This window comes from Convolutriloba macropyga, unplaced genomic scaffold (assembly GCF_964194025.1).
Source record: "Convolutriloba macropyga unplaced genomic scaffold, txConMacr16.3 SCAFFOLD_998, whole genome shotgun sequence".
Classification (NCBI taxonomy): Eukaryota; Metazoa; Xenacoelomorpha; order Acoela; family Convolutidae; genus Convolutriloba; species Convolutriloba macropyga.
In genome coordinates, this window is record NW_027453036.1 from 27,710 (window position 1) to 43,891 (window position 16,182).

At 33.0% G+C, this 16,182-nt stretch overlaps 1 protein-coding gene across 3 annotated transcripts in view; it reads left to right on the forward strand.

Moving 5' to 3' along the window:
- Positions 1-404: 404 nt before the first annotated feature.
- LOC142357998 (uncharacterized) overlaps positions 405-16,182 on the forward strand; it is a 38,220-nt gene continuing 22,442 nt past the window's right edge. For all 3 annotated transcript variants that reach the window (XR_012761741.1, XM_075409476.1, XM_075409475.1), the window contains exons 1-3: positions 405-460; positions 8,677-8,869; positions 14,141-14,302. Coding sequence is in view for 2 of the 3 variants with exons in the window: in XM_075409476.1 (XP_075265591.1) it covers positions 8,683-8,869; positions 14,141-14,302 (349 nt within the window). In the remaining variant the exon portion in view is untranslated. The remainder of the gene's footprint in view (positions 461-8,676; positions 8,870-14,140; positions 14,303-16,182) is intronic.

Below are 16,182 nucleotides of genomic sequence, written 5' to 3' on the forward strand. Positions count from 1 at the left end.
ACAACTATAGCTTAATATTGTTGTTTACGAACATAGCTAACACTACAGAAGGCGAGAGATTTTGACTACGTTGAAGTTGGCCGAAACGAACAGCTATCACAAATACAGCGGCTGATTGATCGAAGAAATTATTCTCTGAAAAATTTTCGAAAGGCCCTCAAAATAAGGAGTCTGGGATAATTTGAATTGGGATTTCAGTAATACTTTTCATTTGAAGAGACACTGAGAGCGTTTTACAATAGAGCGAGTTCTGTTCTACACTTTCTATCTGGTTACAAAGTTATACTAAATGAACGTTATGCGCCGTTAACATTTAGCAGAATATGTTCCATCACAGTAGAATATTAGAGCTTATAGTTTGGCTTCAGTTAATAGAACGTCAGTAGCATTAATTTGTATTGTGTTAGACGGAATATTATTTTGTCAACGTTTTAGATAAGTCAAATAATTGCCTAATTAGGTAAGCTTCGCGTATACTTTTAGCAACTAACATTTTAAAAAGGTTCTATCAGCTATTTGAAATTTCGGATCTTTTATATATAGCCATCATTTTAGCGCCCCCAAAAATCTAAATTTTCGCGAAATGTAAGAGCGATCACGGGTTGACAAAAAGTTTTAACCATTGAACTTTCCTATTATGGAACATTGACATTGACATCATAAATCAAAAAAGTTTTAAACGATTGATAAGACTACAACTTTGTCATAAATAAAAGTTCTATGACTAAACAATTTCATAAAGGGAAGATGACAACAATTTTTCCAGAGAAGGAAGTTCTATGGTTCCTTCTTCTCCATAACAACTAACAGGAGGTATTTTAAAATCTTGGTTTTTCCGTGAGACCTCATGCGCTTCCTAAACTACAAAGGAAAATAGTTTGAACGTTTTTCTTGCAGAATAATCAAAAATGGATATTCTTTTTTCCAAGACATGATATAGCTAAAATCTAAATTAAAATCACGGATAGGCCAGAAATAATATAGCACATCACAAAAACAAAGAAACAAAGCACAATTAATGTGTACTTGGCACTGATGACTTGTTAAATAGTAGATGTTCTGAATTATTTTTTAGAAAAGTCTTATAAACACAATTGTGCGAAGAAAAAGGCTGCCACTTTTTGACGGTTTAGATAGATTACGACCCTCATGGAACATTTAGTGCAAGATTAAAAATTGTGGAAATCAATTTGACAATTTGAAGTAGATTAGATATACAAGTATTAATTCTAAAGAGCTCAAATATAGCTAGTGTTAAAACTCAAAACACGTTTTGTTCCCACATGTAATTTATACTATCAGTAAAATCATTGGAGACACAAAGGTATCAATTATTGTCCAAAATCAAAATTTTTATCTGTTCATATTGAAAATCATAAAAAGCTAATTTTGTTGGCCTTCCAATCCTTTTAATAGGCGTTCTATAACAGAGCGACCTTTGTACCTAGGCTAACAAAGCGCTGAAATCAATAAATTGGGGTCAAAAAATTTTTGCCATGAAACAACATTTCTCCCGGGCCTAAACAGGGAGTTTCATATGTACTTTACCGGTGATAACGTATTGATAACCGGCAAATTGAGTCAGACGTAACACTTTAAAGGCGTAGGAACTATAGTCTCACGTTGTGCGTTATGATAACATAACGTTCTTTGGACTAAATGTGTACATGGTACTTGTTAAATAGCCCTCTTGAAATATCTAAAGCAAGGCAAAAATTGTGGAAATCAGTTTGAGCTACCGTAGGTATATAAGTGTTGGTCTTAAGGAATCATATAGAGCTAATTTTAAAGCTCAGCACACGTTATGTTCACAAAGGTACATTATCAGTAAATTATCATTATTATCATTGGAGATACGCAGGTATAGATTATGGTCAAAAATGAGAAAATTTATCTATTCATGTTGAAGATCGTAAATGGCCAATATTGTTGGCCTTCCAATCCTTTTAAAATACGTTTTTACATATGAGAGGCCCTCCTACTAAGGCTAACATACAGGTGAAATTTTAAAAAATGGGGTCCAAAAATTTTCTGCAACAAAACAAAATTTCTCTCGATTTCACGAGAGTCCATTGTCGCAACGTTGAAGGTTTAGTTGTTACTGTGTTCCAAAGGTTGAAAGCAGTCAAAAATTGTCACTGAGCTCCTTCATTATCAAGTGTGGCCATTTTAAGAATATCATATTACGCAATACATTTAATTAGCTGTTAACAAGCACCTAAACTTATTTTTGCTTCATGAATATTTATGACTACCATTTTTTCCATTAAATAATGCAAAAAAATTTGATCTGGGGCTCAGATTTCAGATAAGTGTAGAATACGCAATTTAGAAAACATCTTGCAATTGTGATCTCTAAATTGTAGGTTTTAAAAAAATTATGGGAAATTCTATGACTACAGTATTTTGTATAATAAGTTATCACTGCAAAGCAGTATTTTCCTATTTCTTCAGACTATTTTTTTGCAATATATTATTTACCCTTTGTTTCAGCACTGTTCATGATCATTCTAAAAGGTTCGTTGACTACAACTTTCATCTTATGAAAATTTTCCTTGACGAAATAATAGGAAGTTGTAATTTCATAACTTTGTCAATTGTGAGGCAACCCGCGATTTTTGCGTCTCATTGGCACAAGATTGTCTAGGTAGATTGAAGGCACTTTTAGAATAGTTTCCTTAAAAATTTTCGGAAATCGAGCCGTTATTATAGCCTATAACACCAAAAATGATATAATACCGGAATTTAAATTGATGCTTACGTTATTTGCAACAAGTTTTTGTTGAAATACGTAATATTTTCAAACCATAGTTACACTAGCTTTTAATAAATGCATATGGTTCTTAAATGATCATGTATAAACTTACTTAACTTTGAAACTGTGTATAAACATGTATAACATGCGGTGCAAAACGAAGCGGGCATCTAATTTTAGGCTGCTTCAGCGGAGTCTGAATCAGCCTAAAATTAGTGAATTCTGATTTTTCCAACTGGCTCCCTTAACTTTGAAAAAATGGTATTTGAGATTCCTAACAAACGTCAGACCCTTCCTTAACATAGCGGAACTTTAATGCGAGTTTGGTTCGATTTGAGCGACTACTTGTCCTTATTTAAAAAACTTTGAAAAATTTTTCGTTTATATGCAAACAAAAGCACATGAAAAGCTCTTAAAATCAAGAGGAACGCCATTTTTTTTGTTGTTCTAGAGTTCCCTTATTAGGGGATCACTTACTTCGAGTTGGTTTTATGTGAACAATTTTTGACCCTTTTTTTTCATGAATGCCAGAAAACTTCGTCTGTGGGGGGTAGCACAAACAAAGAGAACAACTTCTGTGAGATTTTCTCAAAATTGATGCAGAAACTGAAACGAAATACGTTTTCGTTAAATACATACGTGGCTTTACTTTTCTACGGTTAAGAGTCTTCAATCTGTTTACTATTTACAATAAAAATAATAAATGATAATAATGGTTAAGAATTTCAAAAAAACTTGTAGAACTATCTTAGAATATATTAATAATGTCAATAGCAACATTTGACAAATGCATTTTAAAATTGATTATTAATATACACTTTATGTGAGCAGAAAAGCGTAACTGCAAGAAATCATGTTTTGCAGCAACTTAAGAGAAATGATTTTACACGAACAAGAAAAGAAACGCTTCAATAACAAAAATTTTGCAACGTTTTAAGATTGCAACGAGTTTTGGTTAACATTTTCCGTCAAACCTACATGACTACATTTATTTCTCGAGAACACTATAGGGGCAAGCAGCAAGCAGCAACATTCTGTGTTCTCATCTTTTATCCCGTTTGCCTTGATTTTGAGGTTATTAAAAAATTGAAACCAAAAACTAGGATTACAAAATGTTCTAAACAAACTATGGTGCAAGCATTGAAGAATTTTAGCAAGTTCTGCGGTTAAAGTGGTGTTTTTCACTGCGTTCACTTCAATTTGTGTATAAAAGTTTTTATTGAAAAAATGAATCGATAGAAAATTGTGTTAATTGAGCTGTGAATCTTTGCACGTTTTGAGGTTTTGGGACTTTTTAGCCCTCTCATCACATTATCACCGCTCTTTTCACATCATTTGATTCAACATTGACTGTGGTCAAAATGTTTTTTGTGAATTTAGGTTTGAAACTTTGTGTTTGAGTTGCAAAATTTTGAGTTGCAGATTTTAGAAGAGAATTTTCTACCGCATTATCCGCTATAAACCGCAATTCTTTTTATAATTTTGTACCATTCAGCGCAAACCTCACATCTTTCAAGCCATTTTAAGCATTTAGAACCCAATTGAGAAAATAGAGCCCAAAACGCTCAAGTTTTGTTTTGCGCTTCGACCGCAAAATTGCGTCACCGTCAATCATAAAAAAATATAATTGCTCTGTTATGTATGTTTGTTATGTATGTAATTGCTATGTACATCGATATGTATGTTTTATTGAAATTTAACAATCTTGATGTACATTGTTTGAATAGGATTTTTTTTTCGATAAAGCTATGTACTTTGATATCGCCATTTCTTGTTATCACACAGCTACAAAGTAATCAAAAGGAGTAATTGCTCTGAAGGAAACCATGGAAGAAATTTAATTGGATTGAATACTGATATAAAAATCATTTATAGAATCCTCTCTGTTTTACTGAGCCCCCTGACATGGCAGAGTCATTTTTTTCAAACACCCGAGAAAAGCAGTAAATGTGGTAAAAGTATGTGCAACCTATCCCGCGAAAGAGTTTATCAGATGTTTTTTGAAATGTTTCGAACAACAAAATTGTGAATAAATTTTTGTCTGAGCTATTGAAAAATCAAAACGAACCAAGTTTTGACTTCAGCTTTAACTTCAATTCCTGTTACTGATGATATTGTGAATCTACATTGAATTGACTACAGTCCCTTGATCAGCAGTAACTCTTCGTGATAAAAATTCCAATATACTCTTAGAAGCTATGATTTTTGTACCTTACTACGCGAAAGACATTCAAAATGATTGCATTCTTGCAATTTGTCAAGAAACTGCTGAAGGTGGTTCCACGCACTCCAGTTTCAATGATGTCCCAATGATTTTAGTGAAGATAAAGTTTTCAGGTGGTCAAGTACAAACAAAATTTCTGATTAAAAAAACACTAGAAGCTAACAAACTTGCTCAAAGCTCAATCTTCTATCGACTATTGAAAGTGCAAGGAAAAGTTTTCCGAGGAATTAAACTCATGGTGCAAAGATTTTGATCCTGAGGAAAAAACAAAAAAAAAACACGGCTTATTTGTCATTCCCTTCCATTTTTGCTGAAAAAATTAATACTTCCAAACCTCCAAAAAATGACTTCCATTGTGTTCAAAAATTTTAATTTATTTTGTTGGAACCTCTCAAAAATAATAAATACAATGTGTATAAACTACTTTGCACGATTTTATTCTGTGCAAGTCTGTCAAAAACAACAGTTTTCATCAAAGAATTTTTAATTCGAAACGAGGAGGCTCGGTAATGTGCAACCGCAAATAATGTTCCCACCCCTATCATCCACAATTTTGGCATAATTATCTACCAAATGAGGAACAGATAGAAAACCCACAAAAATTCAATCATTTTATAAAAAAAATTGGTGTATGAACAAAAAGATCGCCTCCAAAGCAAATAACTCAGTGGAGAAAGAAATGCCGCATCAGATTGATGAGATCTGCTATTATGAAGAAAACGAGCCAATACAAACAGCAAAATAAAACAACAGCAACAAACATTAATTAGCTCCAAAAGCTTATGTCCATTTGAAAAAGACTTTAAAATGGACAAATATTAATTACATCCAAAATTTTTTTCAGTTAAAAAAAACATTATAACAAAAAAAATAGCGTCAAATAAAAATGAAATTAAACAGAATGACTTGTTTTTCACTAGAAAATATATGGGACCAGTCCAAAAGAAGGCTTGATAACAATTAGACGAAAAAAACGATAACAGTAAAATTGAAATATCGCTCATATTTTTAAAAACAATTAATTTCAAAGTAATGAAAACCATTAGAAATCAACTGAAAAAATCCCACATTTTATGATTATTTACGCTTCAATAGGAGGGCGTTCAGATCTGTCATTATTCAATTTTCTTTTCGGATGAGATCTGCCATTATTAAGACAGCGAGGCAATACTATCAACAATCAAACAACAACAACAACAATAATTTCATCCAAAACTTAGTGTACATTTTTACGAAAGTTAAAAACAAAGTCAATATAGCATCAGATAAAAATGAAACTGAACAAAACAATAGAAAAATATGAGAGCTTTCCACGATAAGGCTTGGTTACAATTAGACGAGAAAAAAAGTTAATAGTTTTGCTCATATTTTTTGGAAACAATTAATTTCAAAGTAAAAAAAACCATTAGATATTAACCGAAAAATTAAAGATGTATTATTATCAGCGACACCTATATAGGAGGGCATTAGGTCCTGTCTCTATTTAATTTTTTATGCAGTTACAAAAGGAACATCAAATAGAAACAACAAACAAAACTTCAATTAAAACTTACCAGAAAACGCTGTCGAAGCAGCAAGGCCGTATTCTGCCCCTAAAAATATGTTCAATTGCTCTTGTTTTCAACGCTGATAATGTGGTATGTGAACGTTCATTAATCAAGCTGGTAACAAGTAGACAAAAATGAAAAAGTCAAAAACTAACTAATACTTTTTGTTTCTTTCGAAAGAAAATTATTTCCAAACTCATGAAAGCCATTGGCTACAAAGTGAAAAAATTAATTAGGTTCCTTTATTCGTCCGTTTATTCGTAGCATCTGAAAACTGTTATTATTCAGAATGGATCTTACGTCTTCAAAAAGAACATCAAATATGACAAAATCAAAAATTAATTTACTCTTTTTTGAGAAAAACCCGTGTCGAAAACCATAAAATTAGCAAATGCTTAAAAATAAAAAAAATGTGAAAGCTAGTAGAATCAAAGCCAGAAAACCCTAACATAACGCTTAAAACCGCAGGAAAGGTAAATTTTAAGTCAGTAGAAAAAGAAAACGAACTCTTTTTTTAGGACAATAAGCTACAAGATGACCGAATTAGGTAAAAAAAATAGAGGCAAAGTTCAATAAGCCATTGTTTATTTAAAAATCAAATATTTTCAAAAGTCAAAACGACCATAAACTTTCAAACAAAAACCAGATACATTAATTCTGAGTTGCTTTGGGACCCAATTAGATCCATTATCAGAGAGCTTTGATTTGAATTATTCTTTTCTTTAATTAACATAAAAAAGAGTTAAAAAAGGTTTTAAAAAAGGCCGACTGATTAGAATCCTAATTATTTTTGGTTTTAACATTCCATGATTGGTCCAAAACTGGACCTGCTAATGCTGTTCGTCAATTAGGAACACATAAATTTTTGAAGGTTGTAGTTATAGACAATATGTTAGTTTAAAAATAAACAAAATGCTGCGTGTTGGATAATCATCGAGTAAAGTTAGCAAAAAACGACAAATTTTTAATTACAAAGCAGTCTCAATGGAAGTGGAAGTAGGACTAGCCCCTTTTGGAGTTTAAAAGAATTTTGTTAGGGTGGTTTTGGGTTTGTATTTCCGGCAAAATTAATCAAAGTTGAGTAGAGACTTATTTTTTGATATTTTCGATGAAAAAGGCTGACTTTTGAAATATTTAGCCAAAAGTTTTGCCAAAAAAATTCAAAACAAATAATCAGCAATATTTTTCTTCTTTAAAAATAAAATCGGCAACACTAATCTTATCAATTTAAGCATTTTTTTTAGCTAAATTGACGAAATTTTAGGCAAAAAATTCCGGAAAATGTGAATAAAAGTAACGCAAATTGGTATAATATTAACAAAATCTAAACACCGATAGCTTGCTCTAGAAAACGAAATCCTAAAAAATCTTTTTATTTCCATTTTTTACCCCGAACCGACTTTTTAATGATACAACTCACTACTCTCTGCGATGAATATATCGATCGGTCAAAAATGATTGAACAAAAAAAACACATTTGAGTATATAGTTCCTCCTCCCCCCCCCCTCAAGAGAAGTCGAAAGAACAAGAGGGGTCGAAAGAACAAGAGGGGTCGGAACAAAAACTGCGCTATAAATGGTGATTTGACATCACCAATCTCATCTTTCAGGAAACAGTTAATCTCTCGCTCGAAATGAAAAACTGCAAGAATTTGTAGGAACTATAATTATCGAACTCAATGGCCACGTTTGTGTAGTTATTTGTAATTTTTAAACGAAAAATCTCTAATAAAGCGGATACCAAGACAATTAGATAATAATTAAAATAATCGTAGCTATTTGCTGGTTGATTTTTACGATTTCTCAATTGAACGGAAAAACGAACAATTTTAGCTATGATTGCTCGCGTCTAATGTCAAAATTTATTTACTTGCTATAAAATGAGGAATCCGAAAGCTGATGGAATTTCAGCTTTCAAAACAGACACGTCTTTTGTTTTATTTACGTTTTTTGACTGCCTAGGAACATAGATAACATACGAGCAAAAGAAGTTATACAGTATCAGGAAGTACGCATTAGGCGATGTTCAAATACATATACGAGGATATTATTAAAGCTTAAAAGTGGAAGAAATATTGTGTAGTTCAATGTTAGTACCTTTTTCGCAGACGCTATACCAATATACCAATCATCCTTGCTATTTATTAAAGGAGATAATGGACGTTGAGGGTGCAATGGGATCTGTGGAGTGTGCAATTTGTCTCAGTCACCCTCTAGATGCGAGAGAGTTGGAGTGCTGTGAACAAATCATCTGTGGGGGTTGTATTACTAGAGTGTGCGGATACGAGAATCAGACCTGTCCACTCTGTCGGAAAGAAAACTTCAAAGCGCACCCTGTCAGAGGTTACATTAACTCTGTGAAAATGTACCGCTAGGTTCAACGCTGCAATTTATTGCGTCAAAATATTTAAGAGTTCCGTTATGGGCTATGAACAAAAGTATCTCCAAAATTTACCGTACTCTTAGACTCTTGTTTTTCTCAAAAATGGGATCTTTACCGCCCATGCCCCCAGAACGCTATGTAACCCAGGTTTAGAGCACGTGGCATTACATGGTTAATCAATATGTTGAAATATGACACGCGAGTCTGGGGGGTGCAAAAGACTGAGTTTCTCAAAAGTCACCCAAAGTTTTATAAATATAAAAACCTAACTGCCATCATATATCGATCACATATTTGGAAAATCTTGATGAAAATTCATTCCTAGTTGTTACGGAAAAATGGGTAAGCGAAAAAACTGACATTACATTGAGTTTTTTCCTTTTTTCTAAGCAATAGTCATCACTTTGTTTACCAAGCAAGATAATCATTAACCAAAGTACAATAAGGTGGAGCGGTAGATATCTGGGCGCCCAAGCAGGTTACAATAAAGAGAAATGATTTGAACACAATCAATCGAAATTTTTTGTGAGTCAACGTGTATTGAAATTGATGAGCCTTCAACAGAAAAACAACTCATTAACATAGCATACTGCCTCAATGTAAATCTTCTTATTTTTTTTCTGTATTCAATGACTGCAGAAATCTCTAAGTTGTATTCGTATAGGGACAATCCATTTATATTCGGGGATTACAATATTAAAATTGTTAAGTGCAGAGGGTAGACAGTCACTTGATATTTCCACAGCAAACAATGGGCTATTTAACATTAATGAAATGGTGACAAAATGGACAAATGGTAGAAAAATTTTGTCAATGGAACTGTTTTTTCAAAGAACCAAATTTTTGAAGTGAATATTCTAGAGCTCTTCACTCCACAATTGTCTATCAGTCATCATTAAGGATAGATCACAATCATACGGAGAGACAATTTTGATACGTAATACCAACAAATATTTCAGACTAATATTCCATCGTGACATCGCGCTGCAACATTTGTTACTAATCTCGCGGATAACTGAGTTCTCATGCACCCTTGTATTTGGTAGAATGTAGTATAAAAACAACAAAAGTTGATTGACGAGAGAATTACGTGGCCTCATAAGTGAATAAGACCGTCTCATTGAAGCGTGGAAGAAAAACTCAAAACCGGAGACGTTTTTAAATTACAACTCTTTGCGCTTTTCAGTGAAAAGTAACTGAAATATTTTTTCCAGGAGCCACCACTTTCAAGAAAACAATTGAAATTCATCAAAAAAGACAATCATTTCCAACAGTCGAATAGAAGTAATTGACAAATAAAGGGAAGGCAGTCATATTGTTGAGAATAACAGAAAGATTGCCAATATTCTTAATAACTCTTTTGTGGGACTCGGATTAAATAAAGTTAAAGAGGTGTTTACAATTCAGTTTTTCCTAAAATCCCAGGGAGCAGAATTGAACTTACCACTAGTCGCTGGAAAAGAATTGTATAATGCTATTGACAGTCTACATATGTATAAATAGCCCGGCCCGGGCTATATACCAGCATGGGCGCTGAATGATGTTAAACTGTCCAATGGAAGTCTTTTATTATTTGTAGAGATTGAATGCATAAACAAAAGTCGCTTCGTAAGGTTTTGAAAACGGCCCCAGTTGCTCCTGTTTATAAGAAGGGATAATGGCTAAAACCAGAAAACTATCGACTCAGATTGGACACACAAACTCAAGGGAAAATTTTAGAGCGATGAATATTTGAACAGCAAACTCACCACTTAAATTCTTAATGGTCTGATCAACGAAATTAATTGGAATTTCAAAAACAAAAGTCCTGTCTCGACGCTATCGTTTCAATAGCTGAAAAAGTTAACCAGTGTGTTATCGAAAATTAAATTTTTGTCCCACTTTTTTAGACTTAGCAAAAACTTTAAGCTCGATATCTGTATTTTTAACGAACAAATTAAAAAACATGGGTTTGGAAAGAATGCAAGAATTTTTTTAAACCCCGTCCTTTGAGATATAAAAGAGTGTGTTAAAAATGGGATCGCACAAACAGATTGGGTTGTCTGAAATCACGGTGTTCCTCAGGGCAATGTCTCAGCGCCTTTATTTTTTAAACTATATTTCAACAATTTTAGTGGAGCTGTATCGACGAATTGTGATGTATTACAGTTTGCCGATGATACAGCAATTCATGCAATGAATGAAGCAGTTTTACTATTAAGCGCTGAGGATGCTATTATGAACAAGTCAGACCAATATATGAAACAAAACAGTTCAAACGTAAATGAGAACGAAACAGAGTTAAAACCGTTCATTTTTGAAAGTTTGCCCATCATCCAAAATGTTAATTTCAAAGGCCACCAACTGATACGTCTGAAAAATTTAGATATTTGGCCGTAATAATTGATTCGGAACAAACCCATCAAAATCAACTCAACAAAGTCTTGAGCGAAATGGCTCCAGCAATCAGATCATTATTCTTGGTTCGTCATTAAGTACCGTTAAAAACAAGAAAAAAAATTTTTTATATCATTTATTTTGTCTCATTTAGATTTATATGCATTTCTTTTCCCGAAGTTTACCATTTTGCTCTGCCGACAGATTTAACAAACAGATTAAATTGGGCGAAAAAATTGTTCTCTGAAGAAATCCAAATACGATACTGTCAGAGATCTACTTCTTGATACTAAAAATCTTCCAGCAGAACTCAAAATAAAAAGAGTGTCATTAATCGTGCTTTTCAATTATCGTTAACAAACAAAAAACAATACAATGAAATTTTCAGATGTTCAGAAAACGTGGTGGTTCAATTTTTCGTAATTTTATCCAAAAAGGGAACAGATTTCCCATAACAATAGGAAAAGAAACGTCGAAGATCAAATTTCAAGAATAATTTATAGCAGAAATGCTTAGCTGACACGAAAGATTTCCAATAGACAGAACGGCTAACAAATACTTTTTTTGTTAACTATATTAAAAAAAAACGAAATATAGTTTGTTATGAAATAGAAATCAATAATGTTTTATTTATGAATAACTAAAAAGTGAAATTAACCGAATGGTTAGTTTAATTTACATGTTTCAGGTTTAAAATAAAATAATAATATGACCCACTAAGCTGGGGCACAAACGAAAAATATTTAAAAAAATGTAAAACCAAGTTATCAAGTACGCTTCGAATCAAGTCCAATCAAACATTTTAGCAGTTTGGCTTCTTTTTTATCACCGGCGAATGACCAGAGCAACTGTAACGAATAAGTACGAAAAAAATGCATCAAAGGTTCAAAAATTCAGCCTTTTTAATCTCTTTGGCACTTAAAGTTTTGTGCATTTTTGAGAGTTTGACTTATTAGTAGAACGTGGTCACCCAATAATGGCCAAGAAAAAGTTATGGTCAATCTTTGAAAAGAATTTAGGTTGAATTTACCTGTGGTTTAATCAATTTAATTTATGTAGGGTAACCCAAGCCATCTCAGCAAATTGAGTTTATCAATCTTTTTTCCATAAGATTGACCTGCAAACTAGAGATATTTTTGCGCTGTTCAGTTCTTTTTATAAACATTAGAGGTTGAAATTCATTTACTATTACGACTGATAACACTTTAGAATGAAAATCACCTGACCAGATTTTGGCACACAAATTAAGCTGATCTTCCAAGAACCAAGAAAATTTTTGGATGAAAAACAAGGCTTTAGTGTTAAGGTTTTGCATTTCTAATCAAATTAACCTGTAATTGATTATGCAGCAGACGTATACACCAATCATCACGGTTAAATTTGCCCAGTTTGTGTCTGTTTTTTATATTAATATAGTATTGCAAAAAATAGGTACTTTAGCGAAATTGGCCGAAATTGAAAGGAATTGCGCAACCTGTCTCTGCAAACGTGTCAAAATTTTAACCACGAAATGGAGATACACGCTGTGTACACTATTTTTTGCTCGCTAAGTATAACAATTATGCTCTATTTAGGCATCTCTTTTTCGCAATCAAGGAAACTCGACTTCGCGCTGAATTTACCTAAATTTTGCACTGATTGTATCTTTAATACGCAATTTTGCCTAAGTTAAAAAGTGGTTTAAAGCTTTATTAATTGACAGCAAATAAATGTGATCAAAAGTGGTTTAAAAGTTAAATTTATACCAATTAGGTCCCAGAATTTAGCGTAAATGTTTTTAATTGTTTTGATTTGCAAGTCGGGAAATCTGATGGACATCACCACACACTCACATAGCTTTTTTAGTTATTTTTAGTTATACTGGTTAAAACTTGATAATATTTTGATACGATGAAAGTTTTTTTATATATTAAATAGGGTCCAAATTTGCGATACATAATGTTTTTTCATTTGTTTTGAATCGTAAGTCGGGAAATGGGATTGACCTCACCACAAACTCTCAAAACTTGTTTTTTACTGACGGCTTTTTCAGAAAAAAATCAATTAAAGTGGCTAAGATTTGATTTTATTTTAATATGATAAAGGTTAATGAAAAAGGAAAAAGAGCGTTATGTTGAGGTCTAAAGGTCTGATACAATAAACGAAAAGCAAAATTTATCAAAAACGAAAATAAGCAGCAAAAAATATACAGAAAAGGTTTGTTAACAATTGTTGAAACAACGATTGCCGTATCCATTTCTCCGCATTAAACAATTTGGTTAATCTATCTAAGCCTTATATGGTATATTATTAAGTTTTCTCATGCTCGATTAACAAAGCATTAAATCACTTTTGCATTCTCAAAAGCACGCATTTAATTAGACACAATTGCGGACGACCGCTACATTTAATGAGAGAAGTAGGTAAATAAACTGAGCGAAATTTTACTTCAAGACATATCCAACTTGAAAGTATCTCATTTTTGCATAAACGGCTGAACCATATTTGAGAAAAGTAGCTACTAAGCTTGTCTCCTAAGTTTGCTCCTTTCATGTATTTGTTTTCCGAGCGATTTTTATCAAGGCGGAAATTCTGAGGTATACCTCTTACTGTTGACCGATGGAGGAAATCTATGATGACATCTGACTTTTATAACATGCTGCTAAAAGCTAAACAACTCCATCACTGCACATGCCGAAGATCTTATAGGCATATGACAAAAAGCCCGAAAACTCCAAGAGAATATTGGGAAATTCAATCAATGTCGTACTGCGGTCCCAACTATACTCCCACGAGGAAATCATAAAAGTCAAAACCACGGCTACGAACCGGCAAGAAAAGGCAAAATGCAGGGAAAACCAGGTCACTTTTATTAGGTGCTCTGAGACGCCTTCTGGAGAGTGCCTCTATCCCTTGTCCTAATGAGTGTGGAGCGACAATGGCTGTTGGTAACCTGAAAGACCACAACAGGACATGCCCCAAACAACCCATGGACTGCAAGTTCTGCAACGAGACATTTATCTCCAACAACTTCATGGGTACCACACTTTCTTTATTGTATCTAATATTTCGAAGTTATATAATGTACATAACTCAGGCTGAGGTCCCAGACTCATTTGACCTCTCCAGGTCTGACCTTTCCCAATAATCCTTCAAGGATCATATATTTTAGAGTACCTTGCGAAGGACCAAGCTAATCATATGTGAACCTTGTATGAAATCGAGGAAAACATATAAGATCCTAGCACGATTTCTAAGTACACAATGCCAAAAATTATTATCACAAAAAACATAGCAGGACAAGTCTTGACGTACAATTCTAAGAATTTAGAGAAGTGTAAATTTGATTCTAACAAAAACTAGGCCTAGAATGAACTATGAATGGATTAGAAAAACCATTAAAAAATCCAATACAAAAAATTGAAAAAAACAGTAAAAACCAAAGTGAAATTAATTGCCGCATGTGAACAAAAAACCATTAGCGACGAAGCGAACTTTTGTTCAAACACCGTTTTCTCACTCTACTTAAAAATTGGAGCAAAAAAATTCACGCTGCAGAACCACTCGCTTTTTCGCTCCATTTCTTGCATATGCTTGATCAAAATCACAACTATTTGACTACAAAAATCAGAAAATGTGTGAACAGATCTTAAAAAAAACATCGGAAGAATTCCGGAAACGACTCGAAGGAGAAAATTGCCCATAACTCAGACTAAACAACTACAACAACTATTGTGAAGCCTAATCCTCCACAAATGCCATAAAAATAAGGAAGAATAGAAACGGCATTCGAAAACAAATTGAACAAAAAAACTAGAAAAAAAATGTTTTTTTTTTAATAATAGTACAAGGAAATATAAAGCCGCATAAAGTTTCTTTGCAATCAGAGCAATGAAAAGCTCGCAAAACAAGGGGCAAGTCATAATAGGCTAAGAAACTATTCTAAGATTTAAAAAAGATAAAAACTGCAAAAAAAAAAATGGTTAAAAATTTCAAATTTTCTGTCATTTTTCCTTAGAAAAAAATGTTTTAAACCAACAAAATTTTAATCAATTGATATCTGAAAATTCCTTATGTAACAAGCTTCCGATCAAATCCCACTTAGAGCAGTAAAACAAAAAAACAGGCAAAAAATCATTAAATTTCGTCTAAAAATCAGCAAAACTGATCAAAAACTTCCAATTTAGCATTAAAATCAAATTAATTACTTGAAACCTTCAATTCCTATCAAAACAAGCCTTAAACTAATACAGTATCATAATGAAACCTCATAACCATCAAAAGTTGCAAAAAGTGCTTTTGAAAGCCGCACAAGAACAAAAAAATTTTGCTCGCAGAGATAATTTTATCACACATCAATTTCTCGCTCTCTCGAAAACAGCGGTATGAACAAAAGCCACTTTTTTCGCTCCGCTCTTCACTTTTGTTCAGCACCAAAATCACTCCAATTTTTTCACACATTTCATTCTCGCCTTCAAAAATCACGCCAATAAAATTGATTAAAAAAAAGGACTTCTCCAATACTCCTCTTCGAATCGTAAAAAAGACCGCTTAGCGCCCCAATATAACTCAAGTTCTTTGAATTGTAACAAGTAATTTCTTAGTATAAGTTACATCAGATCGAGGAAAATATATATGATCCTCGTTCGGTGAACGTCTCACGTGTGCGTTCTTCACTCGAAATATTTTTTGCGCACTTGAGTCTAATCAGAGATCACTTTGGTCTGGGAGGGTTTGATTCGAGGTGGTTTCTGTCTGCTTGGGAAGTACTTGTTGTTTAAAAGTATCAAAATCTCTGTTAAAATGAATGCCAAAACTGAGAAGGTAAAGAGTAAAGAAGGTAACAAGGAGACGTAAGTAGTATAGTAATTTGCCTAGTGCTTGTAGGGGGGGGTTCGAACCCCCCCTACAAGAAATT